This window comes from Psammomys obesus, unplaced genomic scaffold (assembly GCF_907164565.1).
Source record: "Psammomys obesus unplaced genomic scaffold, mPsaObe1.curated_primary_1811, whole genome shotgun sequence".
NCBI lineage: Eukaryota > Metazoa > Chordata > Mammalia > Rodentia > Muridae > Psammomys > Psammomys obesus.
This window is the reverse complement of record NW_026596069.1, coordinates 33353162-33372879: the sequence shown is the minus strand read 5'-3', so window position 1 is coordinate 33372879 and position 19718 is coordinate 33353162. Positions and strand designations below refer to the sequence as shown.

Below are 19718 nucleotides of genomic sequence, written 5' to 3'. Positions count from 1 at the left end.
TAGGACCTCTTCTCTGGTTCTGCAGGTCTTCTGTTCCATGACAGAGTTTAGGCTAAGAGGCTATTTGATTTGCTGTCTGTATTTTCAGGGGAGAAAACTGAGGCTAGGGAACCACATCAGCTTGCCCAAACTCTTCTGTAGAAACCACCTTTCCTAGCCCATGCCCATTCCTTATTCATATTTATTCTTTTTTAATAATATATATATATCTGAGCATTTGCTTGCTACATGTGTGTACTCCATGAAGGCTGTCAGAAGAAGGGGTGAACGCCCTGGAAATGGATTTAGAAATGGCTGTGGGTGCTGGGAAATGAACCCAGATGAATTACAACAAGTGCTCTTAACTGCTAAACCATCTTTCGTCTTCCTATTCTGTGGGTTTTTTTCTTTGTCAAGGCTCTCATAGAACTTGATATGACAAAGAAAATTTCTTCAGTGTTCTTTTGCGTAGTCTTCAGTAGTATACTCACCACATGGGTATCACTGCAGACATCCTGCACAAGCATGTGATCGGTAAGGCAGGCAACAGAAATTTGGGGTGTGAAGAAAGCAAAAAAGAGGAGGGAGCTGCTGCTGGTGTTTTGACAGACAGCCTGGCCTCTCGTTTACCTCTTTATTTTTTGTCCTATTTATTTATTTATCTATCTATTTGTCTGTTCATTTGTTTGTTTGTGTCTGGTTTTCCTAGGCAGGGTTTCTCTGTGTGGCCCTGGCTGTTGTGAAACTTGATCTGTAGGCCAGGCTGGTGCCAAGCCTACACCAGGCTTTATTTACCTTTTTAAAACATGGTGTGGCTGTCTCATATTTTATAACCTGTATTTTTAATTTAATAACACAGGCAATTCCCTATATTTAAAAAAAAATCTTAGGATAACTTTTAATCATGCTATGGTTTAGATTAAACTGCGTGAATGGACCATAGTTGTACCTAAAATTTGTCTTGAACACTGTTACAAATGGTTATGGCAAGAATCTTGGAAAGCTGCAAAGGAAGGGGGCATCTGAGAAATGGTTCAGACTCCTTTTTTAGTCACCAAGTGGCTCACTATCCCATGAGGAAATAGTTTCTTTTGAACCCACTTAATGTATTTCATTAGATCAGTTTAACTCTGTAGGTGAGGCAGATGGCAGCCGATTATGTGGGTTAAGACTGTGTATGGCCTTTCCTCAGATCGATTGTAAAGATTCTCTCACCTCTCGCTTTCCTTCTTTTTCTCTCTTTTATGGCTTGGTATCAGACCCAGGCCTTAGCACTTGCTGATCATGCATTCTTCCTCTAAGACAGGCCGGGATGTCAGCTTCTTTACCTGAAAAATGGCAGTAGAGGCTGTGCATCTCGAATGGTATCGTGTATAGGGCAAAGGCTGTAGAAGGAGGCTTTTGCCTCATAGTTAAATAACTAAAATAAAATAAATTGATGTTTGACTATAGAAGGCAGGTTTCAGGAACTTTGTAAACAGACGGGGAAAGGGAGTCTTCCTCAGAGGCAGTGTGCTTGCCGGCCCAGTCAGGCTCAGCTGGTGCTGTCTGCCTAGCACTGAGCAGGGCTGTCGAGGCTGTATCTGTTACAGAGGCCACCTATGACAGTGGTAACACCCCAGTGCCACAACCTGGGTGGTCAGCCCCACTTCACCAAGGAGCCATGTGATACTCCTGTGGTGCCCACCTGGGGCTACCTGGGCCTTGAAGTAGGCGCAGGTGCATGAAGACCAGCCCTTCAGGGGGACTGCAGGTGGTTCTAGAAGTTGGAATTTGGGAGAGGGCTGACTCTCATAGTTGTTGATCAGCCAGAACTCATACTGTAGTTCTCGAGTAGGGTCCCACAAACCTCCACTTTGTGAACTTTGTGGTGGACTTTGTGAAATCCCAGAACACAGTTACCAGATTTAGCAAGTAAAAGTATAGGATAGCAGTTAAGTTTGAATTTCCGATAAACAGTCCTTTTTAGAATAAACATGTCCGTGTGTGATTTGTTTTTATGTCAATACATTATTTGCTAGTCATCAGAAATACAAATTTTATTAATGTCCCTTCTTTGATCTGGCAACCGTAATATATCCAGGGAGAAGTTGTGGAGGTCCAGGATGGTGAGAAAGACCTTGTTCAGGTCTGCTCAATAGCAATTTAACGATCGTTTCAAAATGTAACAACCAGTTTGGCTTAGACAAGCATAAACAATCCCTGTTCACTGAGAATCATGCCTTAGTGAAATGATTTGAGGAGTTCGGGATTTTCAAGATACGTTAAAGAGTTGCTCCCTTAAATGCCGTCCTAGTTCACAGCACCACCCACGGCTGCATGGAATGGAATTCTGAGGGAACTGTTTGCGAAGATCTTGATGATACTGTGTACATGACCAGGCAGCCTGTGGTTTGTTGATCTTCAACGCGGCTACTTGGGAGCACTGCGCCAGAGGGTTAGATCACTAACCTTGCGTTCTTGTTCGCTGGAACCTTGGGTTGGAAGACGCCCTGGAACCCACCCGCTGTGACCGTGGAGTGAAGTTTTTGTTTTGAGCTTGCCTTTCTGTCCAGTAGGATTCCTCACACTCACATCTTAGCAGACCTGAGGGAAAACACTGTCAGTTCTCCAGCTCTGCCTGCTGCCCCTTCAGCTGCACCGCTCAGGAAGGAAGGTTACAGCCCGGCCTCACACCAAGGCAGCCAGCCGAGTGCAGTTTGAAAAAGGAGTCAGGATCAGGAAGTAAGCATGGCGGTCAGAAAGCCGGTTAGAAGGCTGGCTAGAAGCAAGCTTCTGTACACTTAAGTCTTCATTGCTATTTTTGACGCAAGTATCACAATGTTCCCTGCTACACACAATTACATACTGGAAATAGATGTTAGAATTTAGAAAAATGAAGTACGTGCATTCTAAGTTTCTCAAGCTCCTTGAAACACGTAGGACATCAGCATTTTCTGTAGTCACCCTGTCGTGCAACAGCACGTTCTTTCTCCAATGTAGCTGCAGCTTAAACTGATAACTCACCCTCTCCATTATCCCTTTGCTTCCTCAGCTTCTGGTTCCATTCCTGCCCAAATGAGATTAGGAGTTTAATATTCTACATATGAATCTGGTCATGTGCCTGGCTTATTTAACTTAGTGTAGTGAGCTTTAGTTTTATTTATTTGGCCACAAATCATAGAATTTATTACCTGTTTTATGACTGAATACGTAGGTGTCATGTTTCCTTTGCCTTTTGTCTGTTGATAGGCCTCTGATGTTGCCGAATTGCTCCCGTGTCTTGGATGCTGTGAATCTTGCTACAATGGGCACAGCTGTCTCTGACATACACAGTTCATTTTTCGTGGCTATTTACCAGCTATTCTTTCAGAAAATGTTAGGAATGGCTTGCAGATCTCCTGTACATGCTTCTGATTACACTTTCCTGCTAGTATGTTCCTAGATCTGTGTGTTTCTTTGCTACAAATAGGCTATTTATATCTTCTGCCGGTCCCCCACTTCTGCAGTGTTGTCAAGAGGTAGGAGTTACATAACACGACTGCTTTTTCATGTTTTGTTTGGTGATTTAACAGCTTCCTTTTTGATAATTTATATCTTTGTGTTCTCCCTTGTCATAGCTGTCTCTGTGCAGCTGTATCATAGTTTATCTGTGGATAAATATTTGAGCAGTTTCCAGTTTGAGGTAGTTGTGAGCGGTCTTTTACTTATGTTTTGGAACATAACACATACAATTATGTTTGACCTGGGTGGAATTGTTTAACGGTTCTACTAAGTAACTCATTTTCTACCTCTCCTCCTACATTTTCTTCCAAAAGCAGTGGGGTTTGCTTTTCTCAGTTCATTCTTTTATCCACCTAGATTATGTATGATGAGATTTGGGGCCAGACTTATATTCAGTCATTGTTTAAGGACAACTATGTCTTTGTTGGCTCACCTGAACCCGCTCTCCCCCATGGCTCCCAGGCTTCTGCTGCATGCTTGGCCTTCTCCTACAACTCCACACTTCTTCCTTGATGCTTCATCTGTTTATTGTTTCAGTATGGGACAAACGTATGAGATACTCCACTTGAAGACTGTCATGAGAGCAAGGCCGGAATGTGAGCAGTCTTTTCCCTGTCTTTTGTTGTACATCCTCGTCATTTCCATTCAGTGTGTGCATGGGAGCAGAATTGTTTGGCTATGTCTGTTTTCAGCTTCAGCAGATATTACTGATGTTTTTCAAAATGGCGTACCATGTTTTTCTCCCATAGCAGAATAAAAGTTCTAGCCTCTCTCTCATCTTTGCCAAAATTTGACATTAACAACCTAACAGGCTTTCTTCCTTTTCTTTCTGTTTTGGTATTTATTATCATCCTAGTGTCTCTTTATGGGGTCATTTTCCTCATTGAAATCGAACACTTCTTCATATTCTTGCTGACCATCTGTGTTTCTTGTGTCATCCCCCAGTGAGATGTAGCCCAGTAGAAGGTAAGTTACTGGGCTGCTGCCTTCAGAAAGGATTAGTGCTGGTCTCAGGGACAGGTGGTTTCTTATAAGAACAAAAACAGTCTTTGTGAAAACAGTAAGACTGGCCCTCCTCAGCCTCTCACTTCCTGCCTGCAAAATGAATCCCTCCTGCATGGACTCCGACAGTTTGATGCCATCCACTGTGAAACCTTTACCAGGCCTGAGAAAAAGTAAACACCATACTCTTGAATATCTAGAACTTTGACCTTAATGAACCTCTTTCTTTAACAAATTGCCCAACCCCAGCCATTTTGTTATAGGAATGGAAAATGAATTAATTCAAAGACATGTGTAAATATGCCACAAAGCAGCGCTTTGCCTAATGAAGTCCCATGTGTGGGATGAATTGTAGGTACCACAAGATGGCCCAAACAAAAACCTTTCTGAGCCAGGGATGGTAGTGGATGCCTGTAATTCCAGTTCTTGGCAGCCGATTAAATTATGAGGCTAGCCTGGTCTAGTTAGTGAGCTCAAGGCCACCCTGGGTTATATAATTAGACCCTATCTCAATCTGCACTCCCACAAAAAAAAAAAAAAAAAAAAAAAAAAAAAAGCATTCTAATCCCCTTCTGGTGCACTATGTGAAGTTCCATTTTGTTGTTGTTGTTGTTTACAGCAGGACTCTGAGAGAGTAATGATAATCACTGGACCAAATATGGGTGGGAAGAGCTCCTACATAAAACAGGTCGCACTGCTTACTATCATGGCTCAGATCGGCTCTTACGTCCCTGCGGAGGAAGCAACAATTGGGATTGTGGATGGCATTTTCACAAGGTAAGAGTGTTCATTCTCTTTTATTGTATCTTTTAAGATAAGCCATGGCTACATTACGACAAACTTTCTTTTACTGTACATGTTTGGATAAGTTGATTTATACTTAAAACTGTAAGTGTTCAGGAGCAGAAATCATTTGTCATCACATATGTTAATATGGAAGAGACCTTGGGTATCATTTTTCTGCAAGTCTTTTTTTTTTTTTTTCAAGCCCTTATGTAAGTCCTTTAAATAAAATCTTAGGGAGGGAATCAATATCTACACTCAAGCTTAGCCAAAAGGCTGTGAAGAAATGGAAATCAATACTTAAACAGACAAAAGAAATTCTAGTGTGCCTTTCAGCACAAGAAGATGAAACCCACTCCCTCCCCATTGCTGTGGTGCAAGTACCAAGCAAGATTGTTTAATTCACATTTATTTCTGTTCTCAAGCATTGCATGTAACCTCAATATGTAATCTTAATTTCATGCTTTCTTAGCAATATGAGTAGAATATCCAGGTTTTACTAAAAAGAATTTATGGTTTATCCATTTCATACTTCCCAATTTATCAGTTCTTGGGTGGTCTATATTTCTTGTGTGATACATTTAAATAAATAAAGTATATGTAAAAATGACACTATATAATAACCAAGCTCTCTTTGTGGCATGTGCGTTACTAGCCAGCTTCCTGGTGAAACTCTTGACTCTTGAATCATACCAGAATTGATCCTATCACCAGTATTAATGTCCTTGGGCAGATATTGAAAAGCCTTAAAATCTGCACATTGAAGGAATTTTTCTTTTGACTTTTGAGTGCCTCGTTGAAAATAAGTTCACTAGTCAAAGGAGGAAGGAAGGGCTCTTTCAGACAGAATGGTGTGTATAGGCGTCAGCATTAGTAGTAAGAGGAGGAGCTGAAGGAAAGCCCTCCAGGCGAGCCCGAAGTCAGCCAGGATTTGTGAGAAGTGGGTACAGTGAGTGAGAGAAGATGGTGACTTCTCCGAGATAACAGCGGCGTGCACATCTGGTGGAGAGTCCAGGTGCCTGCTGAAAACGGGGTGCTATTTTAATCTGTTTGCTGCTGCTGACACAGAGTACTGCAGACTGGAGGTTAGAGGGGCGAAAACGGGAGGACGGAGGATGTACCTGTGTGCAACTGCATATGGAGGGCACAAGCCAACTTTGGCTGTTCGTTAGGAGTCAGGAGCGACTGTCTCGTTTCTCTGAGATGAGGTCTTTCAATGGGACCTGGAGTTTGCTAAGCTAAGCTGACTGGCCAACCCTCCAGTTGCTGGAGCTACAAGCTTATACCATTATGCCTAGCTTTTGCTATTTGGATTCTTGGGGGCAAGAGAGATGATTGTCAGTGCCAAAAGGCCCAGCAAGACAAAGCCTGGAAAATCGCTTTTATTCTTAGCAAAGTGGTGCCATTGGCAACGTTAACAGAAGTGTCAGGTCAACACTCCAGTGAGCAAGGGATGAGAAGGGAATCTGAAGTGAGAGCCATTGGACAAGAATGGCCAGGAAGTGGAAGTCGAAGGCCTAAGGAGGGGCTTGTGTGTTCTGCCTTATTTCTGTGAGCGTAGGTTTAGACACGTTTTTAATGGCTTTTCAGAGGAGAGATTATAACCAACTATTTATGATTCTAACAAAAAAAAAAGCAAAATGTATTGATCACCTATGGAGGGGTGTTGGAATGAGTCATAATGATGCCTAAACCAAAGAGAATCATGAGATACTTTGGAGAAAAAAAATACTGAATGGAAAGATTGAAGTAGGTCTCCTGACTTGAGAGCAAGTATTTGTTATAAAAACTTTGTAGCTTATTAACAAGAAAGGATGCTGTGGATTAGAGCACAGTCTCTAAGGCACTTACAGATCCAGGACACAGTCAGAAATGGCTCACCTCACCAGAAGGGGGACAACCAGACATCTAGCACAGGTTTAAAACATAGGGTATGATATCTTCTGGCCAAAACACCATACTTTAATCCATCCAGATCTTTAGCTCTGTCCCCAGGCTACAGGAGGAACGTGGACACAGGAACATAGGAGGTATAAATGGTGGGTATTCCGTCTGGTACCTGCGAGTGGGTAACAGGGGGCTGTTCAGCCCAGTGGTTTGGTTATAAGTAACAAATGCACTATGACAGATTCCTAATAGGATTGTAGAATGCGAAGGAAAACAAAAGTGCCCTCCCGTCTACAGCCTGCTTGTCCCTGGTCTCTTCATCCCATGCCTTTCTCTGTATTGTTACCCTGTAGATGTTCTTTGAAACAATACATAATGGTATTTGATATAGCTTTAAATTTTAAGAGAATTGTCCCATGCTAAATCTTCTGCGAGTGGTGTTCCCTGCCAGTTATCTCTGTGAGTCCGTCTGTATGGCTATAATGTTCCTGTCCCCAGTCCCTGTGCTGTGCTTTATACACGCACTACGAATTCCTTGGCAGGTATTTAGCATGATTTCAGTGTCTTAAATGTAAACAGCATTGGTACATGTGTAACTTGAGCAGTGGGGCATGAGCTCCTGCCCCAGAAGCCTCAGTGGCCTGGCTCTGCCACCCCTCCAGTGCAACAGCAAAAGGCAGAGGAGAGGGAGGAGCAGGGACAGAGGCCCAAGCCCACATCCGCTCATCCGAAGTGTACCAACTTGAGCTTTAGGTTTAAAGAGAGGAGGCTTGGAGGCTCAGGAGAGGTTTCTGCAATGAAATGGGCTTGGTCAAAATGTGGTCTGGTCGATCTCAGTTCTGGTGGCTTAAAGCAGTTGTTTCTGTCTGGTTTACAGGTGATGGTTGCCCCTCCTCTAAGCTTCAGCCTCTGTCCTAAGTCATTCCTGAGCTGGCTTTCCTGGAGGTTCCTCTTACTTGGCAGGGAGTTTCAGTTGCTTAGATACAGAATGAAGGCAGAGATGGCAGTTTGTCATCTGCTTGGTTACATTGTGGGTCCAAGTGAGGAATTAATGCTTTTGGACAAAAGAGCTTCTAAGTGCCTGTGACACTGGCTTACACATCTTGAACCCTACTTAAGGGTCCTGAGGGGCATAATTGCTGGGTTGTAAGGCACATGCATCTGTCAGGTTCCCTAAGGAGGCCGCACCAGTTCAAGAACAGCAGTGTGCGAAGTTTGTCCTCATGTTTAATGTTAAATTAGAATAAGAAATAGCCGTTTTCTGCCATTTTTGTGTTCTCCAGATTGCGTGTAGGAATGTGTTCATTTCTATTATTTAACGTCCTTTATGTGAAGTGCCATCTGGTAGATTTTTGCTGTCTTTGATGCTACAGAGATTTATTCCCCTCCCCCATTGTGCTTATTTACAAAGAGATTCACAGAATGCCTCGTCCTACCATGTCTCTCACTGTAATCCAATGGCTGCTTCCTCCTTCAACCCTTTTTGGCTTGGCTGCCCAGACAGCAGAATCTAAATTCAAGGCTCAGGTGTGGAAGCAAGTATGATCTAGTTTTCCCTTCTGTTCTGTTATGGGAAGGTTTCTCTACTACTTGTTTAAAATGCTGCTTCCTAAGCTCAGTCCTTATGATTTCTAACCAGAATCTCTGAAGTGGTACCCAAGCATTGGCATTTTAAAAGTTCATGTAAAAAAAAAAAAAAAAAGAGGTTCATGTCAGAATAGCCTCAATTAGAAAATCACCACATGCTTTGTAATTTTAATTTAATCTGCATTGCAGTTCTTCCAGTAAAAGTAAGTGGTTATTCAAATTACATCATTGTTATTAAAAAAAAAAAATCCTTTTTATCCGTTGAGAAATACACTATAGCTAAACTGAGTGAGATGTTTGCATAAAGTTTGGCTCCAGACTTTAAGCTCTTGTTTTTGTATTACATTGGACATCTGGATCATTAAGCTTAAATTTGTATATTCCATAATTATCACTAGCATGTCTTCTGGGCTCATGAGTGTGCCATAGTGGGAAAGCTGCAGTCAGACAAATCAACTCTTTCTTCTTGACTATCGTAAGGTCACATGAATGCTGTCCGGAGTCATTAGCAGATTTTTTTTTTTTTTTTGTAGGTTTTTTACCAACATCTGTATTTGGCTCTAAGTGATGTATTTAACTCAGTAGATTGGAATGTGTGGACTCATCAGTGAGATGCCTGTTTTCAAGGACCATTAGCATCTGAGAGCATCACTGAGATCAGATCTGTTGTTTGCCTTCCTGATGGATGAGTGCAAGCTTAGGCCTCATTTAGCTTCTTAGATGCGGTAATTAAGTTTCAGAAAAGCAATGAGTTATGAATTGCAGTTGGAAACTCATTTGAGAAAAGCACAACGGTTGTCTTCTCTCATTATTGTTTCTGTTTATGCCAATAAAATGCTTATAGACAGAGGTGTTTACTATAACTGGCCCCTAGTGAATAATATGATGGTGTGCTGCCCACATGTTCCCTCGCTGATTCCTAGTGTTATATGATTATGCCATGCAACATATATAAGGAAGTGGGGGAGGGGAAGGTGGAAAGGAGTTAGGGATCAGATGATTGGACATGTAGACAGGCAGACGGACAGATAGGGACAGAGCCATGGGGGTAGAGAAAGACAGGGGGAGGGAGAAAGGGCAAGAGAAGAGAAGATGAGAGAGAAGCGCTGGATGCCAGGCGGGTCCTTTTTATCTGGCACACACTTGGCGGTGGTGGCAGGTAAGGACATAAGCGTTGCTAGACCCTGAAGGCAGGCTAGTGAGATAGCCTTTGCACTCACACCTAGTGTTAGGAGGAGCCGTGTTCAGGACGGCATGGGTGTGTTTGTCCTGAAATATAACTGAAAGGTAGTGAGCACTCAGTGTTTGTATTTTAGATGTTTGCTTTTGAACAGAGAGCCAATTCATTCATCCAGTTAAGTTTAACTCTGCAAATATTGGTTGGACACAAACTGTGCATCCTTCAGAGGCTGAAAGAAAGACTCTCAAATGAGCCTTTGTCTTCTCCTCAGTTGTAAATACCTGTACTGAAGACCACGTGACAGGTGGTATTTAAATAAGGAGAAAATTCTTTCTTCAGTGGCTTAGGAGCCTTGCCTTGGGAAGGCATCTGGTGTGTTTAGTTGTGTAGCAAGCATGAGATACCTTCTTGCTACTTTTTGGTAGGAAGTGTGAATTTAATTTTCTACTTGGGTTTGATATAGTTTGGTTTTCAAAGCATATCTAGATGGGTCCCCTGCTCGTTGTTCAGGTGGGTATGATAGAAGGAACCCGTAAACTCTGGCTTTCTTTTTTTAAGATTTTATTTAGATGAGAGCAGTTTTAAGCTCACATCAAATTAAGAGGAAACGATAAGAGATTTTCCAGAAGCTCCTGCCTTGTGCATGCAGAGCCTGCCCTAGTGTCAGCCTCCCCTAACAGAGTGGTCCAGTGAATGAAGCTACGTTGCTGCTGCATCATCCCCCAGAGCCCATGCTTTACATGAAGGCTCGTTTGGGTTTGGACAGAGTCACCGTCCAGCAAATCCTCCACTCCCTGTTTATTCATTCTTCCCTCTCCCCAGCTGCTGGTGCTCATGAGGCACTGGCTCTGCCTCTGTAGTTTTGTCTTTTCTTGGAGCATCTTGTAGCAGATGAATGCAGTCCTCTTGCTCTGCGGACTGCTTTCTCTTGGTAGTATGCATTGACATTATCTGTAGGTCTTCGGGGGCTTGACAATTCATTTCTTTTTAGTGCTGCATGCTAGTGCATTGTCTCAATTCCCATTCCCACACTAAAAGACATTTCAGTTGCTTATAAGATTTAACAATTATGTATCCTAGCCATAGCTCTCTCCCTCATTCCCTCCCAATTCCACCCTCCCTCCCTCATCTCCTCCCTGCCCCTTTCCAAGTAATATTAAATATTTTAATATTAAAAATAAATATTAATAAAAAAGAAATAACTTGCTATATAGCAAAAAAAAAAGGAAAGGAAATTATTCTGATTCCGAAAGATCCACAGTACAGGAATCAGGATTGAATGACTACCTCGAAGTTCTAAGGAATATCCTGCAGATGTACTTTACTCTTAATTGAAAACAAAAATTAAATAATTTTATTTAAAAAAAAGATTTAACAATTATGAATAGAGTTGCTAAAAACAACCTGTAAACATGTCTGTGTGGGTTTTTATGTAGACAGAAGTTTTTGACTTCTTTGATATGAATCAGAAGGCACACTTGATGAGTTATGTGGTACTATATGTGTGTCTGCTTCTGTAGGGAGTATTTGCCTCACATGTCCAAAGCCCTGGGTCTGACCACTACCACTACAAGTGAACAAACGAAATTAAACCAAAGAAATCTTTGGGTTGTGTTTATTGATTTGTTATTGTCATTATTATCATCATAATTATTAATGTGTTTGAAATACATTCGGTTATTTGTTTACTTCAAGGTCTCACCATGTAACCCAAGCTGGCCTAAAACTCAACATCTTCCCGCCTCAGCCTCCCAAATTCACAGATTGCAGGCGTGTGTTACCACGTCCGGCCGCACTTGTTATGGGTTATAAACTGCCTTGGTTCTAGGATTATGGACATATACCACAGTACCCAGAGGTAGGTCACTGGTGTTTCTAATTTCAGGCCATCCTGGGGTTATGTTATGTTTCACTAGAGAGAATATCAATAGGCAGGAAGGTGAAGAATTAGGTTTGCTCTTTACATTTTTATGACTTTTAAATACCATTTGGTATCTTCCCAACTTTAAAATAATTGCCACTTTTTCTCTTCTTATGCTTTTGGATTATTTTCTCTCTTTCATCAACCATTATTTTTTGTTTTGCTTTGTTTTTTTTGTTTGTTTGTTTTTTGTTTTTTAAAATTAAAGTATGGGCCAAGTGTCATGGCACGTATCTAAGTACTTGTGAGTTATAGGCAGGTGTATATCTGTGATTTCAAGGCCAGCCGGGTCTACCTAAAATGTCAAAGAATCTCACTGTAACACAGTAACTAATGTTTCATTTGATGGCTTAATATTTAAGCCCTGATTGAGCATACGTCTCTCCCATGCAAGCATGTCCTTGCAAAGGCAGTCACTGTGACCTGAGAGAGGCTTTTCCATTTCTGTAACTAAGAAACGTGTAGCATACCAACTTAAACTTTCAAGATCTCATTTAAACAGTCTGTCAGAAATTCCTAGAAGTAGTCTTGATTTTAGAAACTGATTCAAAGAACTAATTATTTCTTTTTCCAGTTATATTTTATGAAGCTTTGTTGACCTATATACGGGTTATAGGATAAGAGGGGGGAGGGAGATTAAAAAGATTAGTCAGCTGTCACTCCTAAAAATATCAGTTGATTTTGTCTTCTTAATCACATAACTGTACCCTTCTGTCTGCTCAGGGCAGACTGACTCTAAGGAAAATGCTAAAGAATGCATTTTCTATTTTTCTGCAATTGAATATAAACTAGACAAGCACCCTTCCCCGTATTCTAGAATTCCCTGAATCTCCAGCACATTTTAACCCCAGAATAAAACTTCAGAATCATTATCCAGTGATATGTCTTGTGATTGTTGATTTAATATGAAGTTATAAGCTTTTAGTTATTTCTTATACATCCTGCTGTGCTGTAAAAGTTAATTCAGACTAAAAAATATGAGTAAGATATGAGATAGTAGAGAACATAGTTGACTAAAGGGAACGGATCAAAGAGAAAGATAGAAATGTAAAATAATGACAGATCTATTGATTTCGTTTAGCCATACTTAAATACGTAGTCATAATGATGATTGTTAAGGCTAACAGCAAATCCCTTTATTAGTAAACAGTTCCATGTAACAGACAGTTCCCGTGAAAGAGGTAGGCCCCACAGCTCCCGTGTAGCAAACAGTCCCCCTGTAACACCTAACTCCCGTGTATCAGTCCCATGTAACAGACAGTCCCTCTTGTTAACAATAGTCCCCATGTAACTTGCACCATCAGTGACTGGTTCATTTCTGCAGCATTAGGTTCTCTTGAAAAGCAGAATTATGATTGGAGTTGTGCTGGCTACTAGGGCAGTGGCTTTTAGACCATTCTATGGGAGAGCAAAGTGACTTTGCTTATAAGAAAGGATTTAATCATAACTAAACAGATATTTGCAACTACTAACCAGCCTAATAGTAGAAGCATAATAAAATTCCGTCCGGGCATCCTTGAAATCATGTCTGATTTTTTTAAGGACGGAAACCTTACCAGGTTGTGAAGTATTGAGGATGGCTCAAAAATCTTTCCTGTCAATGGGAGAGCCTGTATGCTCCTCTTGTCTGCCCAGCTCATCCTGCCGCCTTAGGGTAATGACCCACCCTCTGTCTTCCTTCATCAGTGAAACAGATACCAAGAACTTGTCCAACACTGTTTATTCTGCCTTGCTGTGAGGAGGGCAAGTTCTTTCTATCAAAGGAGAGGAACTATTGAAGCAAGTAGTGTCCCGGTTTTCTAGAAAACGTGGGCCCAGAAAAAAGCAAACAAAAGGGAATGGCGAGCAGCCTGTGGAGCGCAGGCTTCTTTGGTTGTTCATGGATTGTGTAGGTCAGGCAGTCTTGAAGGAAAGAAGATTTACTAAGAACAAACATTTCTGCTAAAGAGTAACTGAGAGGTAGTCTGGGTGTTGGTAGGGATTTCCAGAAGCATCTACAGCCCTGATGGTCTAACACAGGGGTAAGGGGGAAATTGGTGGTCTCCTCAGGGAGGACAGCTTTGAGAGGTTCAGCACGGGACTTTAGGGAGGCAGAAGTTAAAAGAATAGGCAATAGAATTTTATAAGTTCTGCTCCCTTGGCATGGGTTTAATTTTACCACCTATGAGGTAGTATAGAAAAGTCATTTTTTACATTAATTGGGTCACTGTAAAAAAATAAAATTTAAAATGGAGTTTTAACAGAATGGAAAATAGGAATATTATTGAAGCTAGGTGTCAAATCAAGTCTCATTATTAAAATAAACTTTCCATGGGAACTTTAAAATTACTTTTGATATTCAAAGTACTTAATCTTTCATGTTTCATACAGTTACATATAATTTATTTTTTGAGTAAACTCAACAATATAAAAGAACCTTACTTTAATGGTCGTATAGGAGACCATAACTTTAAATTCTTTTGTTTCTTGTACCGTTTCTCATAAATCAGTCATTTCTTATTCAGTGCAGTGATTTGCCCACGTAAAGCAGCAGTGCTCTGGGGTTTAGGTGTGGGACTGTTCCACTAGGGCTTATGCTGTGTTTGGGAGTGACTCATGTTCATAAAACCGTGGACTTAGGTTCAAGTGTTAGAGGGATTTCGTTTTGATTTGTCTGGTTTTATGGAGTGGCTTCCCTCTTTGCAGATGAGGACTCTACACTCACACAGAAGTTAGCCAACTTGTGGAAGGTGACTCAGTTCTGAGTGGCAGCCAAAGCAATGGCACTAGTCTCTTTACATAAGTTTCTGCTGTGTGTGTGTGTGTGTGGACTGGGGATTGAACCCTGGGCCATAAACACAGAAGCACTCTACTACTCCGCTCCAGCCCCAGCTCATAGTTGTTTTAATTGTTTAGATAAGATCTTCCTGAGTTGCTTGGGCTGATCTTGAACTCATTCTGTTTTCCAGGCAGACCATCCTCCTGCCTCAGCTTCCCACAGAGGTAGGGTTACAGAGTCTACCATGCCTACCAACATGATTTGTTTATAACATTTTAAACATTTCACTCCATTTTAGACTCAAGAAACCAGATGAGAGCTGACTTTTGTAAATGTCAAGAAATAGAGCAAAGCTTAGTGGCTTTGGCGTCAAACAAGATCTGCAAAGCTGGGAGGTGGGCTGTGGTGGCTGGGCATGTACCTAGCCTCTGTGAGGCCCTGGCTAGTCCACAGAACCAGATGAGAAGGGGGGGGGGGGGGCAGGACAAGGGAAGAGGAAGAAGACTGTAAATGTCCTCTCACAAGCTCAGTCTTCCTAAGAATTTCATTAGTGCTTTAGAGTTAACACTAAGCTAAGCAGGCCACTTTGTGTGTGTGTGTCTGTGTGCATAATGTATGTTTGCTTTATGTATTTCATTTCAATAGATCTCTAGAGGCACCAGTAAGATCCCTAAAGGTACCCAGTGATAGTAAGAAGAGAATGCTTAGGATACTGTTGACCACCATGTCCTAGCGGGGCTTCTTCCATGTCTCACTCCGCTGGGGTTGGGAAGAGGGCTTTGGTATGCTGCTTTTATTAGGAAGCACATCCAGCTCTGTGTTTGTGCCGGGTGGTTTGCAAGATGCTTAGAAGAGGAGTGACATGTCATCAAGTAACGAGCAGTGCTCCCAGTTAGAGGTAACGTCCATGCGCTCTTATAACCTGGGTTCAGCACAAGTCACTGTCAGCAAGAGTGACGCACAGTGCAGTGTCTTGAGAAGCAGAAGCAGTGTGTGTCCTGATGGGGAATACAGAGCAGCACCCGTGACTGCAAAGTGGCCTGGGAAGGCTTCCTTAACCTTGACCAGCCCCATGGCTGGAGGCTGGCCTAGCGCCCTCCCAGGTTCACACCTCACGGTGAACAGCCTCACTCTTCAGAAAGATTTATAAATCTTATCTGAAATTTATCAGCTGACTCAAATGTGTCTGACCTCTTGCTACAGAATCTGAAGAAATCCTTTATTATTTCCAAACTTTTCTTCTCTGATTCCAGTTTTGAAAACTTACCTTGACACGCCCTCAAACATTTCTATTGCTGTATTGCACTCCTGTGTGGGGCTGGGATTTTGGGTAGTGGGAGAGGCTTGAGCTAAGGTCTCACCAAGCAGCCCAGGCCTACCACTTGCTATGAGCCTCCTGCCATGTGTCCAGTTCCTTTGTTGCTTCTTGGACCATTTCAGAGACTGTCTTTAAGATACAAAGATACCAGTTTATATTGTTACAAAACAGTACATGCACATTCATGTTAACATTACATAAATTATACAAACATGTAGTGCATGGATATACATGAGTACATATGTAAAGTCTGAGACAAAAGCTTCTAAGCATCCCAACCTAAAGTGCTTTTTATTTCTTTCTGGCCCTTTTTATTTCCTCTTAATTGCTGTGACTTGTTTGTTTGCTTGTTTGAGACAGGATTTCTCTATGAAGCCCTGGCTATCCTGGAACTTGCTCGGTAGACCAGGCTGACCTGGAACTCAGAGATCCTCCTGCCTCTGCCTCCTGGGTGCTGGGATTAATGGTGTGCACCACCACCACCTGCCTCCTTATTCTTTTTCTTAAATACTATTTTCTCTTTCCTTGTCTGTCTCAAGTACTTTTCTTCTGTGGGCATCATAGTGGCCAGTTTTCTGAAGTATAGAAAGTCTTACATATCCTACTTTATCTTCATATCCCTTTTTAAAGTAAATATCCAGATTTTAAGTCTCAAGGCAGTTTTCCTGCTCTTCCAACATGGTTTTCATTGTAGATGAAATTCAGGTCATAATCTAAGCCTTCTCCTTTGTTCCCAATGAGATTTTTCTTTGAAATAATTAGAATTTTCTTAAAATCCTAAATTTCATAAATTAAAGTTTGGTGCAATTTTCATAAATTTGTATCAAAATGTAATCATAGTCAGCTTTTTTTTTTTTTGGACTCCCTGCTTGGAGCACTCTTCCTCTTGCCGTAGGATGCCCATCACCTTTGGCTTAGTTCACCGTCCCTTGTGCTTGTCTGCAGCCCCGGCTTCTGGTTCCGGCCACTTGTGTGTGCTTTGCACTCCTTGGCTTGTCTGTTTGCACCCTCAGAGTTGTCTTTGGCTTCACCTTCTGTAGCATCTAATTTTTTTTAGTGATCATGTTTTAATTTTTAGTTTCCAGGACCTTTGTGTTTTGCTCTTGTTTCTTTTTAGTAGACTTTTGTTTTAACTCTTTCCTTCTCTCTCTCACTTAGAATTCCACAGGGGGTTCTTATTGTTTTAATGTTGCTCAGAAAGTTGAATTATTACTCATTTTTTTCTATGGTATTTGTCAGCCCTTTTATTTCTTAGTCTCATGTCTCTTCATTGTGGATTCAGCCCATAAATATCTCACTATGTTTTAGTAGTAACACAGGCTAGTGATCAAGCCCTCAAAAAGTGGCCTTTGGGGGACATTTAAAATCCAAAAATTGTGACAGTAATCATTGCAAAACTGAGGTTGATAACAGTATGTGAACTTTAAAAGTGTGGTTTTGCTGTTGCTAAATTAGCAACATTTCAAATGCTGCTTTCTGTTTATTGATTTTAAAATAGATAAATTGACAGCACTTTGTTTTCAAATGCCACTCATTAGTGGCCCAACATGAGTTGTTCCTACCTGTGGGGACCAGGCTTTATCTCCCTGGCAGTTGTGCTCCAGCCATGTGCCCATGACTCGGCATGGCTCTGAATTTCTGCAGAACGCAGGCTGCACTGGAGTGCTGCAGGTGTGTTGTAAAGTGGGTGCCTGATTTGTGAACTGTTGAGGCAGAACTGAGTTAATTAGGGGTTTTGTAGATAAAGTACTTATTAGCATCCCACAAAGCCAGCTTTGAGATAAAAGCCTGCATTTTAGGTTGGCAGTTAGCCGCATGACCTTATTCTAGTACCCAGTTACCCCTTTTCATCTTTTCAGGCTCCCTTTACCGTGAATAAACATGACATAGAGCGTTACTGTCACCAGTGCTCTGGAAGAAGTTTCAGGAAGCCATGGTTATATGACTTAGGAAATACCTGTGCTAGAGCTTTCTCTGAGACATGCACAGTGCCTAGCTCCAGGAGATGGCTTTATGGAAGGATGGCATCGAGACTCTTGGACTCTGACATGTAGACACTGTGTTTACACGGGAGCCTCTGTAAGCTGCTGTCCAAGGCCCCTGAGCATCTACAAATTAGTTCCAGAACAAAAGTTTTGTTGTGTGAAAGTAAATCATTAGTAATTTTAATACTGGGGTTTTCATATGTAATGCCGGAAAATTTCTCTAATTGTACAGTTCTACCACTAATAGATTCTTAAGCATAGCGACACAGAGAAGTGTTACTTTGTCCTGGGAATTTGGAATTTGAAGTCAAACTGTTCATTACCCTAGACTCTGTTTTAGATGTTCTTTGTATCCAATATATGTATATTTAATATAATTTTTGTTGTGTTTTTATTTAATGTAATTTCAGTTAATGTTCACAGACACACACGTTTTCATTTATTGTTCATAAAACAATATTTGACCTCTTGGGAAGACAACTTGGGAAGATTGAGTGTTTCTATCTTGCTTGTAGGATGGGTGCTGCCGACAACATATACAAAGGCCGAAGTACCTTTATGGAGGAACTGACAGACACAGCAGAAATAATCAGGAAAGCAACCCCACAGTCCTTGGTTATCCTGGACGAGCTGGGAAGAGGGACGAGCACCCATGATGGAATCGCCATTGCCTATGCTACCCTGGAGTATTTCATCAGAGATGTAAGGCTCCACCACATCTTCAAAAATGTATTAACTGATACTGCTTGAAGCTGGTTCATTTATAATAGCATATGTTTAACTATGAGATAATTGAGTTAAGCTGATTCAAGACCTGTTTAGTCTGTCACCTCACTTCTGAGGTGAGATGTGAAATGTGTTCTCTTGGTTACTGATTAACTATAGTCCTATGCCTTTATATAATACCTTCATGTATGTGCAGGGAATGTCCAGGTTTGTGGGTATGCACATGGAAGCTAGAAGTCAGCCTCAGGTGTTTTCCACAGAAGCTGTCTACCTTATGTTTTGAATCAGGGCCTCACCTGAGACTTGGAGCAGACCTTACAAGCTAGGCTGATAGGCCGGTGAGCTCCAGAGGTCCTCCCGTCCCCACCTCTCTAGGAATGAGAATACAAATTCACACCACCACACCTAACTTTCCACAAGAGTGGCTAGCACTTTATTGCCTGTGTCACTGAATCAAATAGTTAGGTGAGGCTCTAGTTTTTGTTCAAACATTTATTAGGATAACATAGATAATAATATTATTTTTGTCACCCTTTAAAAGAAATACTTTTTTCACTTAAAAAAAAAAAAAAACCTTATTTGAAAAAAGATGCATCTTGATACATATGGTAGAGGTTTGGTAAAGTTCCGTACATACCAGCAACACCTTTTAGCCTCTGCTTCACCTTGAGAGGAAGCTACGGCAGAACTGAGTCTGCCATCCATGAGATCTAGTTCATAATTTCTTCTTTGTTACACTGTCTTTTCAATAAATGAATGTCATTGTTGACACAGGATTCGAGAGTGATATGGCTGGTGATTCAGTCTTTGCCTTAGCTGTGGCAAGGCGGCCAGGGGGAGCAGCGGTCATCTGAAGCCTGCACAGGGGCTTCAGGTTCCCCCTGCTAATGTGGCTCACACACAGGTGCTGACAGTTAAGTTAGGCGGGCCTTTCTACTACTTCTGTGGGTATTGGGAATCCTTAACGGAGTTGTGTCAGACTTCCTCAAAGAAAAGCAGTTCAGGAGACCCAGAGAGATCAGGAATGCCTGGGTTCATGGGTGTATGGCTGCACACTGCCACTGCAGCATGCCCCTTCCACCAGCGAGCAGGTTCAATGTTCTCTTGAG

The 19718-nt window shown here is 41.6% G+C and overlaps 1 protein-coding gene across 1 annotated transcript in view; it reads left to right on the top strand.

Annotated features, from left to right (window-relative positions):
• Positions 1 to 19718, top strand: part of Msh3 (mutS homolog 3) — a 158491-nt gene that overhangs the window by 128552 nt on the left and 10221 nt on the right. The window contains exons 20-21 of the mRNA XM_055625652.1: positions 5084 to 5241; positions 18399 to 18585. Of these exons, the coding sequence (XP_055481627.1) occupies positions 5084 to 5241; positions 18399 to 18585 (345 nt within the window). The remainder of the gene's footprint in view (positions 1 to 5083; positions 5242 to 18398; positions 18586 to 19718) is intronic.